The sequence below is a fragment of the Colletes latitarsis genome, chromosome 11 (genome assembly GCF_051014445.1).
Source record: "Colletes latitarsis isolate SP2378_abdomen chromosome 11, iyColLati1, whole genome shotgun sequence".
Classification (NCBI taxonomy): Eukaryota; Metazoa; Arthropoda; class Insecta; order Hymenoptera; family Colletidae; genus Colletes; species Colletes latitarsis.
Window position 1 is genome coordinate 30963564 of NC_135144.1, and position 24527 is coordinate 30988090.

At 35.2% G+C, this 24527-nt stretch overlaps 3 protein-coding genes across 5 annotated transcripts in view; 2 read left to right on the top strand and 1 right to left on the bottom strand.

Moving 5' to 3' along the window:
* The first annotated feature begins 2063 nt into the window (after positions 1-2063).
* LOC143347513 (fatty acid hydroxylase domain-containing protein 2) lies at positions 2064-11039 on the top strand. Of its 2 annotated transcripts, none has more exons than XM_076776714.1 (6): positions 2064-2248; positions 5473-5602; positions 5750-5853; positions 7409-7736; positions 8660-8932; positions 9237-11039. In XM_076776714.1, exons 1-6 carry the CDS (start codon positions 2221-2223, stop codon positions 9394-9396), a joined length of 1023 nt encoding a protein of 340 aa, XP_076632829.1. In that variant the 5' UTR covers positions 2064-2220; the 3' UTR covers positions 9397-11039. The 2 variants fall into 2 exon arrangements, with proteins under 2 accessions (XP_076632829.1, XP_076632828.1); XM_076776713.1 differs by lacking the exon at positions 2064-2248 and adding an exon at positions 4629-4798.
* On the bottom strand, positions 10563-13240 carry LOC143347514 (uncharacterized). Its single transcript, XM_076776715.1, has 2 exons — positions 12853-13240; positions 10563-12384 (listed from the first exon to the last, which is right to left on the bottom strand). Exons 1-2 carry the CDS (start codon positions 13078-13080, stop codon positions 11677-11679), a joined length of 936 nt encoding a protein of 311 aa, XP_076632830.1. The 5' UTR covers positions 13081-13240; the 3' UTR covers positions 10563-11676.
* Positions 13241-19372: 6132 nt separating this feature from the next.
* LOC143348384 (uncharacterized) overlaps positions 19373-24527 on the top strand; it is a 117891-nt gene continuing 112736 nt past the window's right edge. For both annotated transcript variants that reach the window (XM_076778527.1, XM_076778529.1), the window contains exon 1: positions 19373-19737. The gene's annotated coding sequence lies outside the window, so the exon portion shown is untranslated. The remainder of the gene's footprint in view (positions 19738-24527) is intronic.

Genomic DNA, 24527 nt, shown 5'->3' on the forward strand with positions numbered 1-24527 from the left:
TAACTGTAACGAAACTTACCAAATTCGATACCAGAGGGCTACGGACAGTTACCAATTCTCGAAAGTTTTTCAATGAAATTCTTCAAACTTGGAAATCTTGATATAACTAGTCAAATGTTTTCGCATTTAAAATGAAATGCTAAACGAACCTTACTGCGATGAATTAAATCAACATATCTAAGGTTAAAGTTGCTATTTTTCTATATTTTCCTTTTCATTTCTGGCCCTGGACTAAATCAAGCACTACGTAACACGCATATGTGCTGCCATATTACGGAATATTTTAACATTACAAAAAAATGTGAAGTTAAGAAATTTCAAACACGGATTTTATTTAACATCGACTTGTCCATTCAAATTATTCATTATATTTATTAGTCTTTACTAATAAGTAAATGTAGGCCTTGGTATTTCTTGTATTTGCTTTTACAATATTATTTTATTTTAACAGTTTCTAACTGTTAATAATTCCAAGTTTTCTTTCCATCCAACATTCGTTTAATCGGATTTTATTAACTGTAAACTTATGAAAATATTTAAAAAACATATTGTTAAGAGTGTGTTCTTCGTATAATTTCTGGATATCGTTGAATAAAATTTTACACACGAATATAATACTTGTAGTTTATTATATGTATATTACTTCAAATTTTATTTTGTATATACAACCTAAACAAAATTGAATTTAGAATAATTTTAATTAAGGTTAACGTTTAAATGTGAATGCTCATTTTCGTACTTATAATTTTCGATTTTTTCTTATTAATATTTACAGTACAATAATTGTGCTTTATTATCATAGTTAACAAAGGGAAAAGTACATACCTGTTGGAAGACCGCTAAGTAGCATAGAAAGTAATCTCATTGAAGCTTGCTGCATATGTATCAATATACATACATATGTACATTGCGACACAACAGGTGATAACAGCTGATTCATATGTGACAGGAGGCATTCACACCTGCAAATCTTATGTATATACACGAGAATCTAGATTATTTTGTAACGTTTTTACCAAAATATGTGACACGTAATTTTCATAATACATAATACGAATATACGTATATGTATACGTATATGTATATATCTGTACAATAAAAAATTCTTAAGCTAGCATTACATGATGTATCGACAACTTTGTTAACAAATTGTACGGCACGGAAAGAGTAGAATTAGAATTAAACCAGACATACAAAATAACATAATATTTGCTTCCGTTATTACTGACATTTAGAGGTAATAAAAATGATTGTGTAGTTCTAACCTAATGCGAATGCATGAACATACTATATCACGCACTATAGTATACCGTTCATTGTACATATACATGTGATACATGCATACAAGGTGCTCATTCATTAAGGTCCCTTGTATTTTTGTAAACAATTATAAATGAAAACGATCTTAACTATTTTCAAGATACTTTCAAGATCATTTCAATGGTGTCCAATATCATACTAAGCCAAAAATAAAATAAAAATAGTTTAAATAATGTACTGACTGGCAAGGGACGTAAATAATTTAAAAATAAAAATAATACAAAATTACGAACGATTTTAACAAAAGGCAATAAAATTATGATTGAAAAATGGGTATGATATTGATACCTTTGCCTATTTCGAGTTCTCGTATACGCTACTATTCTAAAATCTCAAAGCTGTTTTTCCATTTCTGGCCTTGTACGATCTCGAATATTATTACATATATCACATCGTTGAACTTTCTCAATCGTCACTTTCGCACGATACAATAGGTGTTATGTAGCGGTTCAATTAAAAGACAGTACGATCACTTTTACGAACTCTATTATAAATTTTCAAAATTTATACAAGTCGTATTTCTTAAAAAAAAAAAAAAAAAAAAAAAAAAAATATAGTGATCTCTGGATTTTTTCTCGCACCAATCCTTTCCAAGAATAACGTTGGGCATCGATACCTGAACACCCAGTATACAAATAGCACACACGAAAACGTATATATATATACCTGTATATATATGTATATATGTACAGATATATAATATATGTACGGGTATATATAGATATATGTATATGTATATACGACACTCAAGCTGTAGGTACGCGCTTGGCGCTACGGCGCATTTGCCAGTATCAACGGTCTGCGTTTATCGACTATCGTGTGTGCTGTGGCAAATGCGATTCATTGACTTCAGATACAAGAATTTACGTGGTTTTTCCATAAACGTTATCATCCCCAATCATGATGGACGTACAAAGCCAGCACAAAGGTAGGAAGCAATATGTATTTCCATTCCGTCCCTGTTGATACTCGAACGAAAACACGCTTGGGTGACTCGGATAAACCCAAGGCGGCCACTCTCTGACAGTTGCACCGTACAAAACCACAGAATTCGTTGAACCGTGTGTTTTCGTTTACTACGCAGTCATCGAGAGTTGATTGCACTACCCTTTCCTTCGTTACAGTATTTTTCATTATTGTTTCGCGAGATGGAATGTGGCGTCGAACGTCTATCGACAAGCATTCACTTTTGGAGGGAAGAATGTGGCAGGTGGAAATGTAAATAAACGCACGTCGGTCGATCGTGCGCCTGCTGCTTTTTGTTTATACCCGTTTAAATAGGTGGATTTCGTTGTTGATTGTCGCTGGAATTGTGCACGCGAATAATTGTCATTGCTTCTATTTTACCGACTTCTCCGTGGTCACGATCACAAGCACAAGATGAGCGATATAAATTTAATCAATAACGAAATTTGTGTTTTCATCAAGACATTAACGTCACGCCACTTATCGAACTGTGTAAAACGATAGGGGTAAACCGTGCCAGTACATAAAAAGTTTCTACTATAAAAGGTATGTAGGTACATAACGATTAACGTTGATATAAAACCAAGTAAATTATGTGGCTAAAGCGATTTACAATTTGTTTATTTATATTATGTAGTCTATTTAAAAGTTACATCCAATTTATTGTTGTATCATTTTTTTTAATATATTTCACACAGAAAAATTTACTTAAGAATTCTATTTTCAAATAACTCTGTACAAAATTTATGTATCGCGCATAATTTTAAGTATTAATACCCAATCATTTTTGTATTTACGAATTTGTAAATTTTGTGATTTCTTTCACGACACACATATTGTACAAAAACATGTGGGAATTGGAGAAAGGAAATATTGCGAACGTTACTTTAAGATCGAGTTGAATTATTTGAAGTAACCATCCCTTTATTTTCATATTTACGATACAGTCAGCAGCAACAATTTTCCTACGGATACGATCACCGAAAAATGAACGTTGCAAACTCTGGATGAAACGTTTGGAAAGAAAATATGTATTCGCAGAACTTTCTCACGCAAACTTTTCATCGAGTTATATTTAAATTCTATAATGTGTTTCGTTGTACGTGAAAAAGTTCGTTTTGTACAAAAATGTGATAATGATTTGTATCACGTGACGAATCGCAACGCTCTATGAATGAAATAAAATTTCGAATCACGTATCGTTCGAAAACAAACGTGAGTATGACAAGGCACATCATGCAAGGATAATGTTTAATGGGATTAAACTTATCGCGTGCGATTTAATTTTCGTTTAATTGACCAAGTATATTATCAGGATTTATCGTGACATAAACAAATGTTTATAGATAAAACCGTCGGTAGATCTTGTATTAAACGATTATTATAAATGTTGAATCATTTACAAATATATCTATTATTATATATAAATAGTAGTATAAATTTTATTGTATATATTAAAACTGCCATTCCGACTTATCGTGGTCACGTGCTTTTGTTTACACGATATTCGTGAGTCGTATCATATTGTAATTTGAAAAGTAATGTACATTTCGGAGGAAAATCTTGTTAATTTGCACGAGATCTCCTGTTGTATTCCTCTTAATTTCTTCCGTATAGTTGGAAAAGTGAGAAAGGTGGGGTTACCCAGGAAAAGGACGAGAGAAAGAACGAGATTCCAAAATGAGACAGTGGTCAAGGTTCGAATGTGAGTCAGAGTAAACGATAAAATCATCAAGGAAAGGAATTTGGAATGTTTTGTAGTTTTGTATAAAGACGATATCAACTATCTATATGTGCGTAAACACGATGAGACATAATCGGTATACAACATTCCTCTCTACTAATTTTGTCTATTGTTATTTTGTTTACAAGTCCGACACTATACAGAGTGAAATTCTAAAAAAAAAACGCAACAAGGTTTTCTTTATCATATCACGAAAGAAATTCTTTTCTTTCTTATTGCGTGTGCTTTTGAATACAAGTGTGCATCGTCATCTTGGTTTAGGGAACTAGTATTCATTATGAAATTAATGTAAAAAAAAAAGTTCGCCCTAAGGAGATAAAGCATCCGTACTTTCGGTATATATATATATATATACGTATATACAGTTCGTCGACCGATCTAAACCCAATAAAAAATATTTGGTATCGAAATGTAATTTTGTCTAGCACTGTACAATTCGATGGTATGGTATGCCTTTCCGAAAATGGAATTTCTAGCGTTGTTTGATTTACCATCGTGCAGGACATCCTCGGCGACCTGACATTTACATAAAGATGAAAAAACTTAAGTGCCTCGGACAAAACGGAGTACGTATGTATCATGGAGGGAGCGATTATTGCCTGAAGCGTAGTCTGCGATGAAACACGACTGTGGTCAGTCGTGACACTCGACTATACGATACCGTTCGCGGACGAACGATCGTGATTCTTAAAAGTGCGTGTCTCTGTTCGAACCGCGGGGCCAGTCTCCCGACAATGACGTTGCTCGAAACGATATTTCGCAGAAGAGGTACGAAACGACAAAGAGCGATAATACACCGAGGCATTCGCACCGCGTAACCGTGAGTTAAGCGTGCATCTCACGTTATCGAATCATTTTCAAAGTCGTGCTGCAGCGAATTATTCAATTTACGATAGAAAGCTCCGATTCTATCGGCACGTAACAATTTTAAGGCGAAATAAAAATTCATCTTACGCGTTTTTTATTCTTAATATATTATTTTCTAAACGTTTCGTGTACCATTGAACTCGTTTAAGATTGTACTTTTTAAATATGTTATATAGTCGTTCGTAGTTGAAATATTTCGAGATATGAAAAAATATTTTGGCCAGCAGTCGGACGGTGAATGCCTCAACTTGAACCTTTCACGTACCAGTAGTCAGTCACTATAAATGTCATAAATATGTAGACGATTTAAATTGACTAAATTATCGGGCAACAAAAATATAAAAAGTACAAAACGAATGAAAAATAATTATTTTATATAAAAATCTATCGATGTTACTGTATACGCCACATTCTATCAATTAACAGTTGCCAATGTAATTCCATAAGCAGACCCTCGTAATATAGTCATTAATTTAGACATACATACATGGTCTCAATTTTGAAATTAAAATTTTTTTAATGTACTTCAGGATCATAATGATTTAAAAATTAACGATAACACGTTATTGTTGCAGTGACGACTGCCAGCAGCGATGGTTGTAAGAATCAAACTCCGCCGACCCTTCTTTCAAGTTTAAGAAGCGTCCTTTTTGTAATCGGAACCGTTGTAATCGGATTCGCTGCTTTCTGCAACACACTAACATGGTAAATTTTACCAGATAAGGTATACAAACACGATTTTTCTATCTTTGTATTCGAAACGAACAAGGAAATTTCGTGATTTCGAAATGTTTACGGTCACGGTTTTCAAGTTAATTACGATAACGTTACAAACTTTCCTTTGTTCTTTAGGCATTTGCAGAGATTCTGGGGAGCTTCTGGTGATTTCTGGCAAGCACAATGGGATAAAATCTTAGACAAATTAGGCGACGATCCCGTGACGATCTGGGTTTATGGTACACGAAAATGAAATATGACGAAACATTAATATGCAGGTTGTCCCTTTTAACGTGTTTGCTTTAATAAGGGGAGGTCGTACCTGCGGAGTAAATTTTTATTCAAACTGCTTTTTAACGATTATACAGCAAAGATAAGCACACGCGTGCGTATCTGAACTTTTTGTCAACGCTCGTTATTTGAAAAAATATACATATAACATTTAATTCTTTTATTTCTGTATGTGTGTAATTTTCGTGTTCGAATATCGCAAGAGATAAAAATCTTTTTTCATTTCTTGTCACTGTTTACGTATGGTAAAATATGTGTAAGAAAACAAACAAATACTTTTTGCATACAAGTGCATATCCTGTTTTGCTGTATCGTCTAGTGGATATTAAAATACGTTCAGATATGTACGTGATATGACCTTGAAATTAAAAGCTGCTTTCCTCACACGTTGCTCACTTTTGCCATAAATTAAAATCATATTTTCCTCTTACATAATATGTTATTTATTTACATTTCTAAGTTCCCGCTAGACGTCTTCGTCTCTAAAGTAAAAAGTGGCTTGATTTAAATGAGATACCGTGTATATGGATACCCAAAAACTAAATGTGAAATATTTTTGTAAATAACGAGGCAAAGAAGACCGACCATGTGTCTGCTTATTTTTGCTCTAGAATTACCAAAAGAAGTTTGAGTAAAATCGGCGACTCCACAGTTGCGACCTTTTGTTACAAGTATTTCTATTCTTTCTGATAACACGAAACAACGTGTATTGTAGAGAAAATTGTCGATTCTAAATTGTCGAGCCTTGTTTTCCATCCGATCCAACTGTGATATGGTATTACGCAAGATGATAAAACAATTGATTCAGCAAATGACCGATTTGCCGTTGCGTGAATGTAAAAGCTTGTACACGCCACGGTGCATCAGTTTTATTCATAGGCTTGAGAGCCCAATGTGTCACAACAATGCGGAAAGGTGTGAACGTTACTTTCAACTGTTACCGTTTCGGTAAAGTGGTCAAATCGGTCAAGAAGCTATATCGTGTGAACGGGCTGGCCGCAATTACGTTCACCGTACGCCATGGAAACGTACTTATGTATGTGTACAGCTGCCTTTAAGGTGTATACCATGATCTTCGGATAACTTTGAACACAAGGAGTTTACAATCGAGACAAAAATATTTCTTATTTCGTTAGATTCTAAGCGGAAGGTGAACAAAATGTTTCCCCAGTTATTATTTTATAAAATTAATAGTTCAAGCATTAGTTGAAATATATTCATCTCGGGACACCCTGTATCAGTGCTGCCCAACAGATGTGACTCACACCCTCGTCACAAACGATTAATAAAGTAATGGGAAAAAAATTTTTTCACAAGTTTCCGTCGTTTAGAGGGGTACTCTTACAAAGATTATTTTCCAAACGATAAAATAGCCATGTACGATGATAGAAAGTCCTATTAACCGTCGTATCGTGTATCGTGACGTGAAAATAGTTGGGAAGCACTGTCCTATGCTCTCCTAGAAATGCCAAGTTTAAAAATTTTTTATTAATTCTTTTTCAGGATCGTTGGGGTTAACATTTTTCGTTTATTGGTTTTTCGGCGGTATTTATACACTTTTAGACATCACTAATCGGCCAGCTGCTTTGAGAAAATACAAAATACAGCCCGGGACGAACGAGCCCGTCAACAGGAAGGAATTGTGCAAAGTAATCGCTCAAGTACTGTTCAATCAGATCGTTGTCGGGATTCCTCTAGCGTACGCTAGTTATTGCTTTATGGAATGGCGCGGTTACCCCCCTATGCGCGAATTGCCGACCTTCCACTGGGTACTCGTTGAAATCGCAATTCTCATATTATGCGAGGAAATTGGATTTTATTACTCGCACAGGTACGTGAATTTTTCATGCTGTTAGAGTGTAAGGGCATCCCCGTACAGTAACGCAAATTTCCTCTTTTATTTTTACCATATCGAAAGAACAATTTATTTATAATTCACTGGGTAACGGTGATTTAGCGGCACGAGATTTCATACCCGATTTATAATAATTTTAGATTGTCGAATACAAAAATATTATCATATATGCTGGATTGGCTCTAGTTAAATATCCAATAATTAAAGACCTTTATCTTTTTAGATCTAACTTGGACCATTTCGTTATATTAATATTGTGTTCATTTAGAAATTGTTTTACCACGCGAACCGTGTGCTTGAGATTGTTGTCAGCTCGGTAAATCCAATCGTGTGGTATTTCATCACCAGCAGATAAGAGTAACACGTCTTTAACTATTCGAGTATTTAAAACAGACCACGATTCACTCGATGCAATCTATAGAACCGACTTCATTAAAGCTCATTGCACTTTAGACAAGAATTAGACTTCCGCCACCTTTGATTATGGATTTGATACATTTTTTTGTTTTTTAATTCTCCTATACAGCGTCTCACACATATTTTCCCGTCAGAATTCACCCGATTGAACTTGGACTTATCAGTAAAAATTTAGCTCGAACCATAGTCTCAACATTCAATTTAAAACGAATTAAAGTAAGATCATTTTGTATCGTATTGCTTAAAATAATTGAGAAGAATCAAACAAATATTGTGTACTTAACGTAGTAATATTTTTACTACGTTCGTAACTTACATGTATAAATGTCCAAGTTTTTTAAGTACATATTAGGTACTTTGCAGACCTAGAGTCGTAGAGTAATTTGAATAGATGATCCTTCAATTATCTTGAACAATGTCTTCTACATTTAACCCTTTGTTATTGCAAGAAAACTTAAGTAATAATAAAAATTGTCTTACAGATGTTTGCATAGCCGCTATCTATATAAGTATATACATAAACAGCATCACGAATGGACAGCACCTATAGCTGTAACATCGTTATATTGCCATCCTTTAGAACATATTGGCTCGAACCTATTACCACCGTTTTTGGGAGTATTCATCGTAGGTTCTCACGTGGCTACCGCTTGGCTTTGGTTCTCGCTTGCTATTCTCTCCACGTTGAATGCTCACTCCGGTTACCATTTACCATTCTTTCCATCTCCAGAAGCTCATGATTTCCATCATTTAAAGTAAGTATATTTTTCCAATAGCTTCGAAAACGTTCGATTCCCTTAAACTGAAAATAGTTTCGGACCAACAAGTTAGAAAATTAAATTATTTCTAGATTCCTATTCCTTATTTCGGACATCGTGTTATAAGATATTTTTTTTAAATAAAATTCACCGCACTGTTGTCTTTATGTTACAAAAGCATATCTCGAGGGAATGTTTATAAATGTATAATTCTATTATTATTTCAAAGATAAAATTAAAATCCCGTAAGATTTTATTATTTAAAACTAAATGTCGATCGTTGAAATTATTATTATTTCAGGTTTAATCAATGCTTCGGGATTCTGGGAGTATTAGATCGAGTTCACGGAACAGATACACAATTTCGTAATTCTAGAGTTTATCAACGTCATGTAATAATGCTTAGTCTAGTACCACCGAGAGAAGCTTTTCCGGACGAAGTAAAGTATAAGTCTAAATAAAAAAAAAAAATTTTAACGAACACTAATAAATATGAAAGTTCAGTATGAGCCTTTTATTATTCTTGATCGAGGACGGTTAACCAGGTAAATATAACGGCAAAATACATTCAAGGCTGATATTTTTCGTATGGTTACCTGATTCATCGGTCGAGTACACTTTTCCTATGTAAAAACTGCATATTTTTAATTACTTTAATTTTGTGTGCAGTTTCAGTTAATATGAATTTATATTATTTATTATATATTGTAAGATTATTATTAAGCACATGACCGTTGTTTGTATGATACCTTTTGTACGACAACGTATTGAATGTGATTATATAAGAGTATTTTTAACCGGCATTCTCAGAGTATAACGACAGTCATTCTAAAGTTTTAATAGAATATATTACGTATTCTTTTCTTATTGGAAATTACAAAAAGATCCTTTGAATATTATAAGAGTTTTACCATAACTTTAAAAGGCGAATTTTAGATTATTAGAATATCTTTTTTATGACAAAATACACTGTTGAAAACTCTAGAATTATATCGAATATTTCATCTGGGTGTTATCTTACTATATTCATAATATGTATAGCAATATTCTGAAGGCGTCTAGTTGACAAATTATGTTTGTATTGAAATCATGACATTAAGATGAAACTATTTATGACAATTACTATTTTTATATTCAGTTCTATAATAAAATCAATGACTTAATACAAATTTAGTCTAAGATGGAGTTATGATTGTAGCATTGTAGCAAAGAAACAATTACTTTAGATTGTTATAAATCATCAATGGTTCTGCATTTAAAAATTTTTAATTTCCAAAGTAAATTAAGTTAAATTACTTGAAATCTCTAGGTATATTAACATTGGTAATCATATTTTCCTGAAATTAAATTTATACACGCATACAAGAGCACGTAGATGAAATCACGAAATTGAATTTTTCTTAATTTCCCTTTCTTTTTATATAAAAAAAGAGATTTTTTTAATCTAGTAAAGGCAGATGCCCTACTATTTATCGGTTATTAAAAATTTGTAATTTATTTGCCATGCTAATACTACTGATTTTATGTACCTACATAAGAAGCTTATTAATAAAATTTACAAATCAAACATGGTGAAGTTTCTTTCTGTATAAGGAATATTATTTAATATCGGAAGTAATTAAACGACTTCAATTATACGTATATATATTTTATAACAATATGAATGGTTTCTTACATACATATATAAAAATAGCTGTTATTGCTTTATCACATTTTGACAAAATAGAAACTTTACACATATTAAACGAAAAAGGAAGTTCGGCATAGAATTTCCTAATTCTTCTAATTGCACAAAACATTGCTTATATTTGCAACAATATAATAATTCCGTGAACATCATTCGATGTCCATTTAATTTTTGTATGGCAATTATTATTAATTTACCCGGACAAACCTTTGAATAACAATACTATAAATGCAGTTATATAAAATAATTATTACAAGTAATTACAACGATTGTATGATGTAAATCAAATGTTTCTTTGGTGGAATACATACTACTTTACAATTTGTAAAATAACACAAAGTACATTTTACAAAATTTCAATAATCAAATTAAATTTTAGTAAAAAAATTCTATAATAATATTACTAATAACAAATTTTTTTTTAAAAAAAGCCTAAGACGGCCAGTTCAATTTAACGAAGATTGTAAACTTTAAAATTTTCAACATCAAACTGAGCTGAAACAAATGACTAATAAATTATTTTCGCGTAAAATTCTATAAATAAGAAAACAAATTTTCAATTTGGCTTATACATATATACCTATCTACAAATGAAATTTTATTTGTTTCAATGAGCATTTCATAATATTTATTCCAATCTTAACATTAATACTTTTTTAAAATTCTTCGATAACATTCGTTGAATAATTTTATATTATTGCTGTGTCATTTGGTTTGTTACTATTTCCATATTGTCTTTCTCGTATACTACTTATCTAAAACCATGAGTATGAGAGCTTTCAAATTACGTATGAATGGTAATTTCCGTATACAAACGATTATATAAAACATATAAATAACAAATCTCAATATAAGGCAGTAACATAATAAGAATATTGTATGCAGAGCAAGTTACGGCACAATAAAAGTTTGATAGTTCTATATGGTATATTGATTGATGCTAAAGTGGCAAAATAGTTTATCAAATGTATGTATATATATATGTATACATATACATATATTAGGCAGATGATATTCTTGTAATTCATGTTCCTGAATAGCATACTTGTAAATATTAGTCATTGTACATTCCATCGATAAGAAAATCCATCCTTCTATAGTGTCTTTTATCCCAACAATCTCTACCTTGTTTATATACCATGAACATAACAGCACCCAATATTGGTAAAGCTAGAAGAGTAATAATAACTGGCAAAAGATAATCAATTTTTTTTGGCATTCCCGAGCGTGATCTTGTAGGTGATACAAATGGTCGTTTATCACCATTAGGTCCTGCTACTGTTACAGTTGGTTTTGCTTTATGTTCTTTAAGCAAAGATATTATAGTACTAACAGTACTTGCTGATACATTTTGCTGCAACGTATTTGTATTTTGTTGCGGCGTATTTGTATTTTGTTGCAATGTACCATTTACAGTAGTATGCGAAACATTCTTCGTATTATTCATTTTAATGGTATTTCCTGTTACATTATATTTAACTATTGTTTCTCCATCATTAGGTAGCTGTGTTTCAATGAAAGAAGATTGTTCCTTCTTTACATGTAACATTTCATTTGCTCCTTTTCTTGGCACAATTTTAGATAATGTACTATTCCTCCTTATTACATTTGGAGAATAATCTTTTTCATTAGATAAATTATTTTCTACATTTAGAGTGTCAGAAATACTTGCTGATTGGAAAGTAGTAGAAGATGCTCGCTGAGTGGTAGAAGCAATCAGAATTGGACCACCTTCTCCCGCAAACGAAGGTGTAACATTTTCCTGAAATTACAGTCAAGCAAGTTTTAACTTCAGATTTATTTGGAATTTCGAATCAAAGCACGAAATATAGACACAAAAATAATTATTTAAAATTTTTATGTACAAGTATGCCGATTTCCAAAAATCTATCTACAATGCCCCTTGAAATCCTTAGATCACAAGAGCTCTAGATCTCTTTTACAAATGTCTATAATATTCTGGAAAGAACTTAAGAGTTATCCGAGTTATTTCAAATTTTAACTGGAATTTTGCAGTTAAAAATTAAAAGTTAAACGAGTAAACTAAGCGGCTGTACTTCATTGTTGGTGAAAGTCTTCTTGGTTTTTTTTAATTCGACACACGAAATTACATAGAAAACAATTGAAAATAATCATTTTTCGATATTGACTGGATTCGACTAGTCGAATCTAAGTTCCATACTAATTATTTAAATGCGTGTTAATTGGCAGGTAAAACATTCTTACGTACGTTCGAAATTTTTGTTGAGTAAATGGATTCGGAAGTAGGTTGAATCGCAGAAGATAAAATTCGGTGATCATCTTCTAAGGATGCGTTTATAAAGGTAGTATTTGATACAGATGTTAAGGATGCAATACCATCTGTTTTAACTTCATCACTGATAGATAAGGTTAAGACAGATACGATCCATATAAACGGAGTCAATCCACGAAGATTGAACATCACGATTAAACTCATTATTTTAATTGTAAAATCGTAGTCCGTGATGCTTCCGAGTTTAGATAAATGCAGTTAAAACCGCTGTAAAAATATAGAAAAACTAAAAAAAAAGGAAGTGGCCCGAACCACTAAGAAACTCGTCGCTCCATCGCAAACACGCACTGACTGCGTAATACATACAGTGGCTAACAAAAGTATTCGAACACTTGAATTTATAATTTTTTAGCACGTCAAACATGTACAGTGAATGCCATTTAAAATCGTACGTCTACAGATTCGACTCATTTTTTTCTATAAAACATGAAAACAGATCTGAATGATCAAAAATACGATTTGGTATACTATCAGCTGGTTTTTCAAAAATTTCAAAAAGATTTTTTAATTTTGCAATGTTTGAAGATTTCTAATTTTTTTACATAAATATGTCTGACAAACAAATATGTTTTTTGACGGTAAGAATATTGTGATTTACTGTGTCGTAAATCTCGATACGTAACATTATGGCTGCTAAACAAAGTACATACCACTAATGATACTGGAAGTCTTTAAAAACGCAGAAATACATTTTCATCGCGCATTGAAAATTTACTTTTTATATTACTTTGGGGCTAGGAAAAAATATTCTAACACGATTTGGAGCAAAGTAAAGTTAATTTATAACAGTTTAAAGGAAAAAGAAGGTGAAGGACCAAAGACTGAAAAATTTAATGCCAACAAAGGATAATTTGATAATTTAAAAAAAATGTAAAGATAGTTGAAGCAGCTTTGGCCAACTAAGAGAAAGGATATTTTCCTCAAAAAGTTTTCGATGTAGGTGAGACAGCCTTTTGTACGGGATTTGTCAGGTATTCTGTATATGGAACGGTTTAACCTCGTGATTTTTACATATCGAGATACTTTACTGTAATTGACGTGGTTGTTTATCTTCGCTGGTAGCAACGTCGAATATAGAAAAGGATAGTGAACAAAAAGAAAGAGAAAGGACGAGCGTTCATAGTGGTCGGCAGAGATCAGAGGTGTGTTGATACGATTTATTGTAGTTTAACAATAAAATTTTTTTATTATTAATTATTGTTCAACGAGAATTTCAATGTCATACTCGTGGCACGATATAGTTCAGATTATAATTTACATATTAAATTAGTAAACACATTTATTAAATAATCTTAATAATATATTATGTTTAGTCTGGTTTTAATCAGAAAAATGTCACAGATACGAGAGTGAAACTCTTGCTGAAAAATAACCACAAGTAAAATAAGTTTTACTATCGTATTAGGATTGATTCACCGACACACGCTAACCTCATTCTTCTACGATGCCTTACTCGAGGCTCGTTTACGTTATCGTGCAAGGAGAAACCGAAACGATTCGTAATCTCTACGATCGCGGTACAAGTCAAATTTAGTATACCGATTCTATTCCAAGCAACGACAAACATACATGCTACTTTAGTTCCCAAAGTTTGTATCATTATCATCTATTGTGCACTCAATGCCAACAAATTCTTGTTGAAAACTTTTTTTTATCAAATGGGCATAAATGATTAAAAAATCGATGTCCTTTTACAACTGTTAAATAAATGCATTCTGTTTTCATGAAAAAAATCGATAATCGATCAGCAGTATCTGTAAATAATGCGAAACAAGCTAAAAACGAGTGCAAATAAAAGCTTTATTATTTTTTAGTATCTTATGATTACATTATCTTCGTGAATTGTGGTAAAATGTCTGTATTGCCTGCACTTGCAACTGTATGAAACTCGGTTGATCTTGCGACCATAGCGCCAAGGTTGAAAACATTTTTTGCGTTTCCTTCTCGTCCAGGTCTGGTTCAGTGTACGATTTATCGGTGGTTTTGAGATCACTGAACTCTATATCTATAACACTATTGTCTGCTTCGTTACCCCTGGCGAGCCATTTTTCTACCTGATTTCGAGGACCAGCCTCCACTTTGATAATCTCTATTTTGTCTGTAATTTCAGTATTGTCTGACGCGTCGCTTTCTTTTATCTCACTATAAGGAACAACTTCCGCTTTAATTGGTCTGATTGCGTTTGAAATTTTCATAATGTCCGATACGTCGCGTTCTTCTATCTCGTCTCGAGGAACAGGTTCCACTTTGATTGTTCTCACCGGATTTGTAATCTCAGTAATGTCCGACATGACACATTCTTCTATCTCATTTCGAGGAACAGGTTCCACTTTAATTGTTCTCGCTGGATTTGCAATTTCGGTAATAACTGTCGTGTCGTATTCTACCGTCTGATACCGATGGACACTTTCCACTTTGATCGTTCTCACTGGATTCGTAATTTCGGTAACTGGTGTTTCGCATTTTTTTCTCCGATCTCGAAGAACAGCCCCCGCTTTGATCGATCTTCCTGTGTTCGTAATTTCGCTAACGTCTGACATTTCACATTCTTCTAACTGATCTTGAGGATCACTCTTCACGTTGACAAAGACTGGCATGTCGCAAAACGGCTTTCTTTGGTTTTCTTGCTGTTCTTGTTCTTTCCTAGCTTGACCTGCCAGTAGTTTGCTCCATATCTTACAGATACTCATCTGTATCGTGTCTATCCAGATCTCGTTGATCAAACTGATGCAATCTTTTATGTAATAGTTTGTATAAAATTCGACCACACCATCGGGATACTCCAGTATCTTTTGCAGCATACAATGGGCGAAGGATCTTCTCATTTTCTCTACTACTCCTTGCCCCCTTAGCTGCTTACCCGACGTAGTGTCCGTCGAAAAGTATACGAGTTCGATGTTGCCGTTCAGTCTTCGTAATTGCGGAGGTAGTATATGAGTTTTACAGTTTTCTATTAAGAGGAACACCTTTCCTCCGGCACGCCTTTGAAACTGCTGTCTCCTTACGGTTGGTCTGAAGTAATTCTTAAACCAATTGGCAAACTCGTTCTGGTTGGTCCAGGTATTTCTTCGGGCCTTGAAAATAACCGGTAAACGACTCCGGTACTGATTCGACTTCTCGTATTCGTGGGTGGGAAGCGCCGAAAGTTCTTGCGTCTCGATCAAGTCCGTTCGATCCTTTGTTATATTGTTTTTGCTGGTATTTCTTCCTTCCTCGTGAATTACAGTTCTTCGTGGAACGATCTTCCACGTTAGTCCCATTTTTTCCATGTTGTGAAAGTTCTGCAGCTCTATATCTTTCTCTCCCAGTTGTTGTACAGAGAGCCAGGAAATATCTTCGTTCGTCCTCCTGTTGGTGCATGCACACTCGTCATGGTACTTGGGGGGGTGGATGCCATGTCGTCGTTTGAACCTCCATATCCAACCTCTGGCTGCTGTAAACGACGACGGACCGCCAAATTCTTCGTTCAGTTCTTTTGCTTTTGCACGCAACATCGTGTCGGTAACATGATCGCCTAACGTCTGTCGATGTAAATACCACGAGTATAGACGCATGTCCAACTGATGCAGTACGGGTAACCGAAACTTTTTCTGATTTTTAATTCCCATTAACTGTGATTGTTGTCGTATCAGGACCGCGTTCGCCCTGATGCGACGGATGGTCATACTGTTGACGTTGTAGTCATTTGCCAGTTGAATCATCGAAACACCATTCTCTAATTGCAGCAAAATGTCGTACCGTTGTTGTAATGTCAAGTAGACGCGCGGCTTGTTGCGTCTATCCGACATCGTACACTTTGATAAACTCCAGGGATAGCTGTGCACGAGATTCAGTGAAACCCCATGTAGCGCCGCAACTGGCCGAATCAAACAACTAAATAACGACGAAGTGAGAAACAACGTGTGGAGGGAAGTATGAATTATACTTTAGTTTCCTTTTCCTACTAATATGCATTACTTACAACCCTAATTACCCCACTGCGTAATGTAAGTATTACGTCTGTAAAATATGTTAATTAGTAGATGAGAGCAGCGTGAATAGAATTTTAAGTAACAAAATACGACGTAATAATTATGGAAGAATACACAATATTAAGTATATAAAAGAATAACATACATTACAGTATAAATTAGCATTTAACAAGTTTCGTAATATCAGTAAGCATTTCTATACGCAGAATCGTGATGAATTCATTAGAATATATTAAATTTACAATTGAGGCATTGGAAGCTACTTTTTTCAGCACTTTGTAACAAAAAAAATGTTTTTATTTATCTTCTTTCTTGAGTAAGATGTACAACTTTGTCCTGTAAAACGTTTTAATTTTCCCGATTCTCTACAAGTTGATTTAAGAGTTAATTTTCTTTCCTCTAAATTAACTTGTTTCCTTGCAAATTCTGTATTCAAGACTTGCTTTCCATATTTAAGACTAGTGCAACCAATGTACTTATACATAACATATTTAAATCGATACAGAATCAATTTATATAGATTTATGGAAAAAGAGCACATAGGCATATGTAATAAATGATTTTCCCTGTTCAATGCCTAGATTGTAATCAAGTTCAATTTCTAGACCATACAATTAATATAATTTGAATTATATACTTTTTAATGTTTCTTCTTCACATTTCTTAAAATATTTCTTGTTTCTTAATCTAGGTCAATTTTCTAAATACCTTTAAACTATTGTGAACTTGTTTGCACGAGACCATACATTACATTTTCCAAAGCTGAAACAAGTTCTTCGTTACACTTTTCATGAACTTTATTTATCATTCGTTATTAATTTGGTACAGTATATTTCTATATACCATTATTATTACATTCTAATATTGTAGCATTGTACAATATACCATGATTATTGATGTTATGAACAAATCTCTAAATTTACGAACAAAATAATATGACCAATAAAATTAAACAAATGTCATATGAATATATCCGATAAATAATTATTACTCTCCTTACGAGACTTCACCTACGCAATTAAGAAACATTTTAGGAACCATCATTTACTATGGAACTCGGTAAAAAAGTTATTTATATTTTAAATTCGCATTAATTCAGTGTTGCTTTTCTTTGTGTGTTAACATAATTTCACATTGCGTTAAGCGTAATTTAACTTGAGATATAAAAAAGATTACTATAATAAAAAAATGCACTGCTAAACGAACGATCACACCGTCATCTACGGCAGAACGTCCAACTTTAACGAGAAATGAAGCTGTCTTCGACGCTAGGTAGCGCCTCAATTGTGTACGATCAAAAAATATTTTCAAATATTAATTTACAATAGATGAGGTATATACGAGTAGACCATACACCTTATGGACTTTCTGGCCAAAACTGACTGTCATCACAGACCGGGTATACGTGTAGACCTGGTCTGTAGATCTACGGATTATTTTACAGTCGGCAACATGGATTTGTCGCTTTTGTTACAGACCATTTCCTCCTGTATTTATTTCTATAGCCCATTGGTAATGTTGCGAGCGACATCGAAATGATAATGGATCGAAAAAATACATTGGACGTAACGTCTACTTGTAAACCATCTTAGGATAGAAAGAAATTTCAATTGGTTTTAACACAACAATAGTAATAGAAAATATCTTTCGCATGCTTGCTTTCGACAAACTTGAATGTCTTGCCGTAGATGACGGTGCAATCCTTTGTTCGTTTGGCAGTGTATTCTTTTTTATTATAAAAATAAGATTCGGACTAAATTTATTAAATAGACTGACATGTATAATCTCGAGTCAATGTATATTACGTTTAACGCGGTGTAAACGCTATGTTTACGCACAAAGAAAAGTAGTGTGGTTGTAACACCGAGCAAAGAAAGATTTGGCTATGTTTGCTAGCTTTACCGATTTCAGTAGTTCGGTTGACTATAATTTCTAAAGTCACTGTTCTTTAAACGGAAAGATTATTCTAAAACCACTGATATTTTACGAGGTGTGGTATATCGGTTCGTGTGTCACCAAGTTCCATCAAACGATAGGTCTGTTCTGTACCACGTTTATGGTGTAATAAGTGTACATAGGTCGAAAAATAAAAATACCTGGGCAGTCGAGACTCGAAATATGCCGGTTGATGCAAGTCGGATTTCAGCTGTTTCGCGAGCGAGAAGGAAGAATACGCGTTTGCTTTCTTTCTCGAATCCCCGAAGCTGTGTCAAAGCGCTGGAGTTGACGTACATACCGTGGCTGTGCTTAGTGTGAGTAAGTGGAGAGGCAGTTTCCTTTGGGCACCGGTCTGCCGTCTAGTATCACCGATGTGTGGTGAATCGAGCCTAAGGGTGGCGGAGTGGGGGAGTAGAGGGAAGGGAGAATGGCGGAGGGTCAAAAAATGTGTAGGTGCGCGCGCAGCTGCTTTGTCTCTGTTGGTTGCGTTGCGGTGGGGGGTTGGCCGGACCACGAGGGGCCACAGGGGTCCGTGAGCGGACCATGGCGGACCAAAGGCGATTGCATCCTTTCAGTCGGCCGCTGAACCCGCGCGCTGTACCGTTGTTCGTGTGTGTTGCATTTGACTTTGTTCCGTCGCGTAAAGTTCTTTTTTTTACTCGACATCGTAGGAGTACGCGTGTGAGGTTATTCTATTCACCGGCTATCCGTACCTGCGTATGATCTGCGAAGGTGATCAGACCGAGGGAAACGGTACGAGTCTACTGCGTGGGTTCCAGTGGAACCTCCTGACACACAGTACCAAAGCCTAGGGATTTGCGGATTTTTTTGTGTACTTCTCCAGATTGTTTTCGTACACGGGCGTAACGCCGACGTGAAGTTCTTCTGCATGGTAAGTACACGCTAAGAAATACCGCTGTCTTTTTCCCTTCCGTTGCATCGGAGGTGTCGCGAACGCGAGAGTCCTCTTGCGAAGAAGCCTAAGCCTCTCGCAATCTTTTCGTTCCGTTCTGCGAGAGGATGTTTCGTTTCGCGTAGAAACTACGTTTCGGTCGGATCCTGTTAACGAGGCTTCTTCGAAAGAAAGAAGAACGTTGGGTAAAGTCTTCACATGTGTATGTAAGTACGTACACAGCTTCGGGACGCGGTTAAGTGATGCAACGGAGAGAGAAATACGAACTGGATGGTAGGTTAGACTTCTGGTTCTCGCGTTGAAAAAGACGTTTTACCGAACTGCGCGACGAACGAGAGTTCACGTGTGATTTCGGTTTCCGGAATCTGCAAAGTTCTGTTATCGTTTAAAAAATATTTTTCGTTCCACTATCGTAGTATTATTCTTTGGTTATGAGAAATTCGCAAAGCGAGACCAGGGCTGCATTACGTTGCAAAAATGCCTAAAAGGAAACAAACGCATTGCATCCGAAACTACTCTAAATAGACCGTAATTGTATGTTATTTGCCAACAGAAGGAATGAAAAGTTTATGCGGTAACCACGTGTCGTAAGATGGAGTGCGAATTGAACGATGTTTTGAAAAGACACCCTTCGCAAAATAACGACTGCACTTAATAGTAAGGGTTCGGTTTTTGTTGGATCTCCGTATATGTGTGCGACAAAGTATACGTTTCCAAGGTAACATATCGTACATGATGAGACGCTGCTATACAATTGACGCGCGTGTGTATGTAATACCGGTTGTGCTTTCGGTAACATAAAAGTTTCAAATTGTGCGTAATTATGTGGTGTAATTGCAAGTTATTTTCTACTGTATTCGCGTCATGTTTTCTATGCAAAGAATGTTTACTATCGTTTCTCCTTTTGGATTATTTATATCGTTTCCCTTGTACGAGAAATATTTAACAGGAAATTGATAAATGATAAGTAACGAAAAATTAAATAACATATAAAATATAAACATTTTCAAAATGAAAACACATCCATATTTTATAAATTACTTTACGGAAGAATTTCATTTCATCCTGACCAATTAGAGTGATTGTTTACTTTTAATAAAAGCATGAATATTCATCGTAGTTCCCGTAAACTTGATATTTATTATTGGAAGCGAAAAAGAATACTTCGGGATAAAAACATGTCCAACAAAGCCGTGAGTCAGAGTTATTTCTTATTAAAGTACAGAGAGATTTTCTTTATAAAATTTTTCATTTCAGCGTTTCGTGCCTGTTTCTTCGACGGAGAAAATAATCTCTGCGGGTAAATAAATCTCATACTGTCGCTTTAAGGAAGTGATTCTTGTTTGCGAGAAATTTAATGTCATTACATTTCACCGCAATCATCTCGTATATTTCGCAGCATCTTGCTAATATCATAGCGCAATCAAGCGAACAGGAAACATTTCAATAAATCCGACGCGCAACGACGTGTGCGACTCAATTGTGTACGTTGAACGTGCGAAACAAGTTTTATATCGTGGTTGTGTTGTTTCCTTTCTTACATTTTCACAGGAAAGATTCGAAAGTCGGGGTTTAACGAAGAGTTAAAACGCGATATACAAACACAAATTCTAAACACGCCAAGTAATGCAATAACGTTGACACGAAAGCATGTGGTCTCTCAGGCGGTGATTTTAGGTCGATGTTTCCTTCCCTTGAGTTGACCAAAAAGTTCTGAAACACAGTTAACGTCAGTTTGAATCTTAAAAATACATTGTTATTCGTTGGCTGTATGTTCTAAAGGAAAAGTTTGAAGATTGGATTTATTTTATAATTTTTAAACAGAAAACTCTAGAATCTCCCGTTAAAATTTTTCCCAGGGTTGGCTGAACACTCTCTATACGATTATAGACTTTATTTATTACGATCAGTTGAATTTTACCATTTCGTATCTTAGACTTTCATACTTTTCTCGAATTATTCTGACGATTGTTTTACACTTTTGTAAATTAAAATTTTCCCGTATAATTTTGCAATTTTCATAATTTTATATTACATTCGAAAGAGTCTCATGGTTGAAACGTCGCGTTAATAAAGAATTAAATTAGTTCTACCTTGTTTGCTCGATAAAATCAAATAATATGCAATTCCTTCATAATTTGGAAAGCGTGTCGGACGTAAAATAAATACCACGTACTCGTTAATGTAACATTAAGCGATTTATTTAGCAAGATATATATCTTTCCGAATGATAAAATTATTAGGCGTTTTTGTAATTATTTTGGTGAACGCGAAGAAGCACGTATTGAGAAAATAATTGAGCTCTTTGACCGTTTTCAGTGAATTGGTCGTTCAACTTTTGAATTATTCGGTTGTTTATCTACTCTCGTTGAAGCGTTCGATGAAATATTAACCCCCATTCTTTATCGCGTTTTCTTGTACCAAGGCTTCACGTTTTATCGATGATTCCGTAATGTGTACGTAGACATAATTTACAGTGACACGGTTTCGTTTCGCGTAAAGGGAGCTCAGCGGAGAGTGGTTTCAACGATTTTTCAATTTCCGTGTAAAAATGCATTTCATTAGCTATTAACAAAAATAACGTTGATAAAAACAGAAAAAGCTTCTCCCGATGCAAATTGTCATCGTACACAAAAATAGGTACGCTCAAACATTGTTATGGTTTAAATTTCTCGATTTAGTTATATTTAGAAAAGCCTACAATTCTATGCTGTAAATTTTACGTTTATATGTATAAATTAATTCTAATTTAAATCTATTATTCGTGGAAGGTAAAGATACAACCGGATTAGGAAAGAACTAAATTCAAAGTACTTTCGTTGTGTTTGCTGCCGTATCGATTCCCAGTTCGAATCAATTATTCGTACGAAAACTGATGCAAACGAGGAAGAAACGATAAACCTTGGCAGGATCGCGTTCAAAACGGTTGTATTGCTCCCTCGAGTATTATTCTAATCGTGAATGGTTTAGGAAATGGTGTCGGTGAGGCACGTCTAAATTTGATCAAAGTTTACTCTTGAACGTCGAGAGCATCTGGGAAGGTCTTCGTGGTCCGAAGCTTGATCCCAGGGCCAGCCGCGAACGCCAACCCCCAAGTTGTGCCAACTCCAACACTAGTGTCGCAGTACGACAATCGATCTCGGCTGGAACACGTATACCGAACGCATTTTCAGGTCTCGTTAATCTTGACTGTCGCATCGGGCATATAGTTAAATTCGTTAGCTTCGCAGACACGTAGAAATCGTTGGCATCGCGCGCACATTTTCCAAGACTTTTACTCGAAAAAATTTGAACGAACGAAGAGGGGAAGGAAATCGTCTTTTCGAAATTCTAGATTCTCAGACCGAAATTCGAGACGCCATTTCTAAAAATGTGTATTCCGCGTGCGCTTGCATTTGTGTGCAAATAAATGCGGATAAATAATTAGAGAGTAATTTCAAGTTAAAAGTTTAAATGGTATTTTTCGACGTCTTTGGTAGAAATAATGTTAAGCTGCTTACGGACCAACGAGCGAACCTTTGCGTTTGAATTTCGTAGAAACGCGATTCAAGCAGTTGGAACCTCAGATTGGCTGTTTGGTATGCGGCATAGGTTTGGGCGGCTGCATTGTAAACGAGCGTTAGTACGTCTAATTCTATCGTTAGTCATAATCAGGGATTTTGTTGTACCGTGACGCGGTTGGTACGGGGTACACCTGCATCCCTTTCGTCGTCGCCTATCGATTGCACGTCTCTGACGTCATATCGATCCGCTACGGCCGATCCCTATGGTTTATCGGTGTCCGGTGGTACGCATTTATACGTCTGGTTACCTTGTACCCTCGCAACAGGAATCAGAACAGGATCGACGGTGGTAAGCGCGCGGAGGCGAGACGAAGCGCGGCCAGTGGAATATAGTCGAGGCGTAACAGATCAGAGTGAAAGTTGAGGCACAACTCCGACGCGCGTTCAGTCTCTCCGTGTTTCTCTTTCTTTCCTCGGATTCCGAGCACGAAGAAGAGCCCCGAAATCACGAGTCGAACGTGTGCGAAACGACCGTCTCTGTACGGTTTCGTGCCTTTGACTTTTCTCGACGTAACGATTATGCGATTATATCACGTCGCGTCCCGTTTCCTCGAAACAGAAAAACTCCTGTTTCCCTGGCCTACCTAACCTAACCTGTTCTCTGCGACTTTGATTCGGTCTCTATCCTCCTTTGGTTATACATATACATCTTTTCGTCACGATTCGTGTTGACGTCGTAGCGTGCACTTCCGACCAACTGGTCAACCACTCCACACCACTTACGCACTTAGTCCCGACGAAAGGGTCCTCGCGCGAGTGTTTCACCGTCTATTTTTGTCCCGGCTCCCGTGTACGGATCTCGTCGGTTCGATACCATTTCGTTTTCTGGCGTTTGATCCACAACACGTCCGTACTCCTTTCTAGATTATATTAAGAGGAGAGTCTTGCGTAAAGCCGCGTCCCCGTTTACTCGGTTCGCGAGGGAAGTTCGGCAACTCGAAAATTCAAAAAAATTTATTAACAAAATTTTTATCCACGCATTGTCGCCGAGGCGTTTCGAGGTCGTATTTTACGTGGATGCGGGAAGATTTCGCGTCATCCGATCCCTAGTAAGAAAACACGGATGACTTATATATGCGTCATGCCAATCTGCTAACAAAATAATTTTTCGACCCGGCAATAAAACGGTTTCAGGAGTGAAAACTTAACGAAACGAATAATTTTTAGGTTTGCGTGTTGAAATTCTTAGAATATAGGTGTAGAGTA

Bases quoted from the DNA above. Each gene is read 5' to 3' on its own strand.
- LOC143347513 (XM_076776713.1), top strand. From the start codon at position 4,765: ATGACGTTGCTCGAAACGATATTTCGCAGAAGAG. The intron at 4,799-5,472 runs GTACGAAACGAC...TTATTGTTGCAG, and splicing joins AACGATATTTCGCAGAAGAG to TGACGACTGCCAGCAGCGAT. The intron at 8,933-9,236 runs GTAAGTATATTT...TTATTATTTCAG, and splicing joins CATGATTTCCATCATTTAAA to GTTTAATCAATGCTTCGGGA.
- LOC143347514 (XM_076776715.1), bottom strand. From the start codon at position 13,080: ATGAGTTTAATCGTGATGTTCAATCTTCGTGGATTGACTCCGTTTATA. The intron at 12,385-12,852 runs GTACGTAAGAAT...CTGTAATTTCAG, and splicing joins ACTCAACAAAAATTTCGAAC to GAAAATGTTACACCTTCGTT.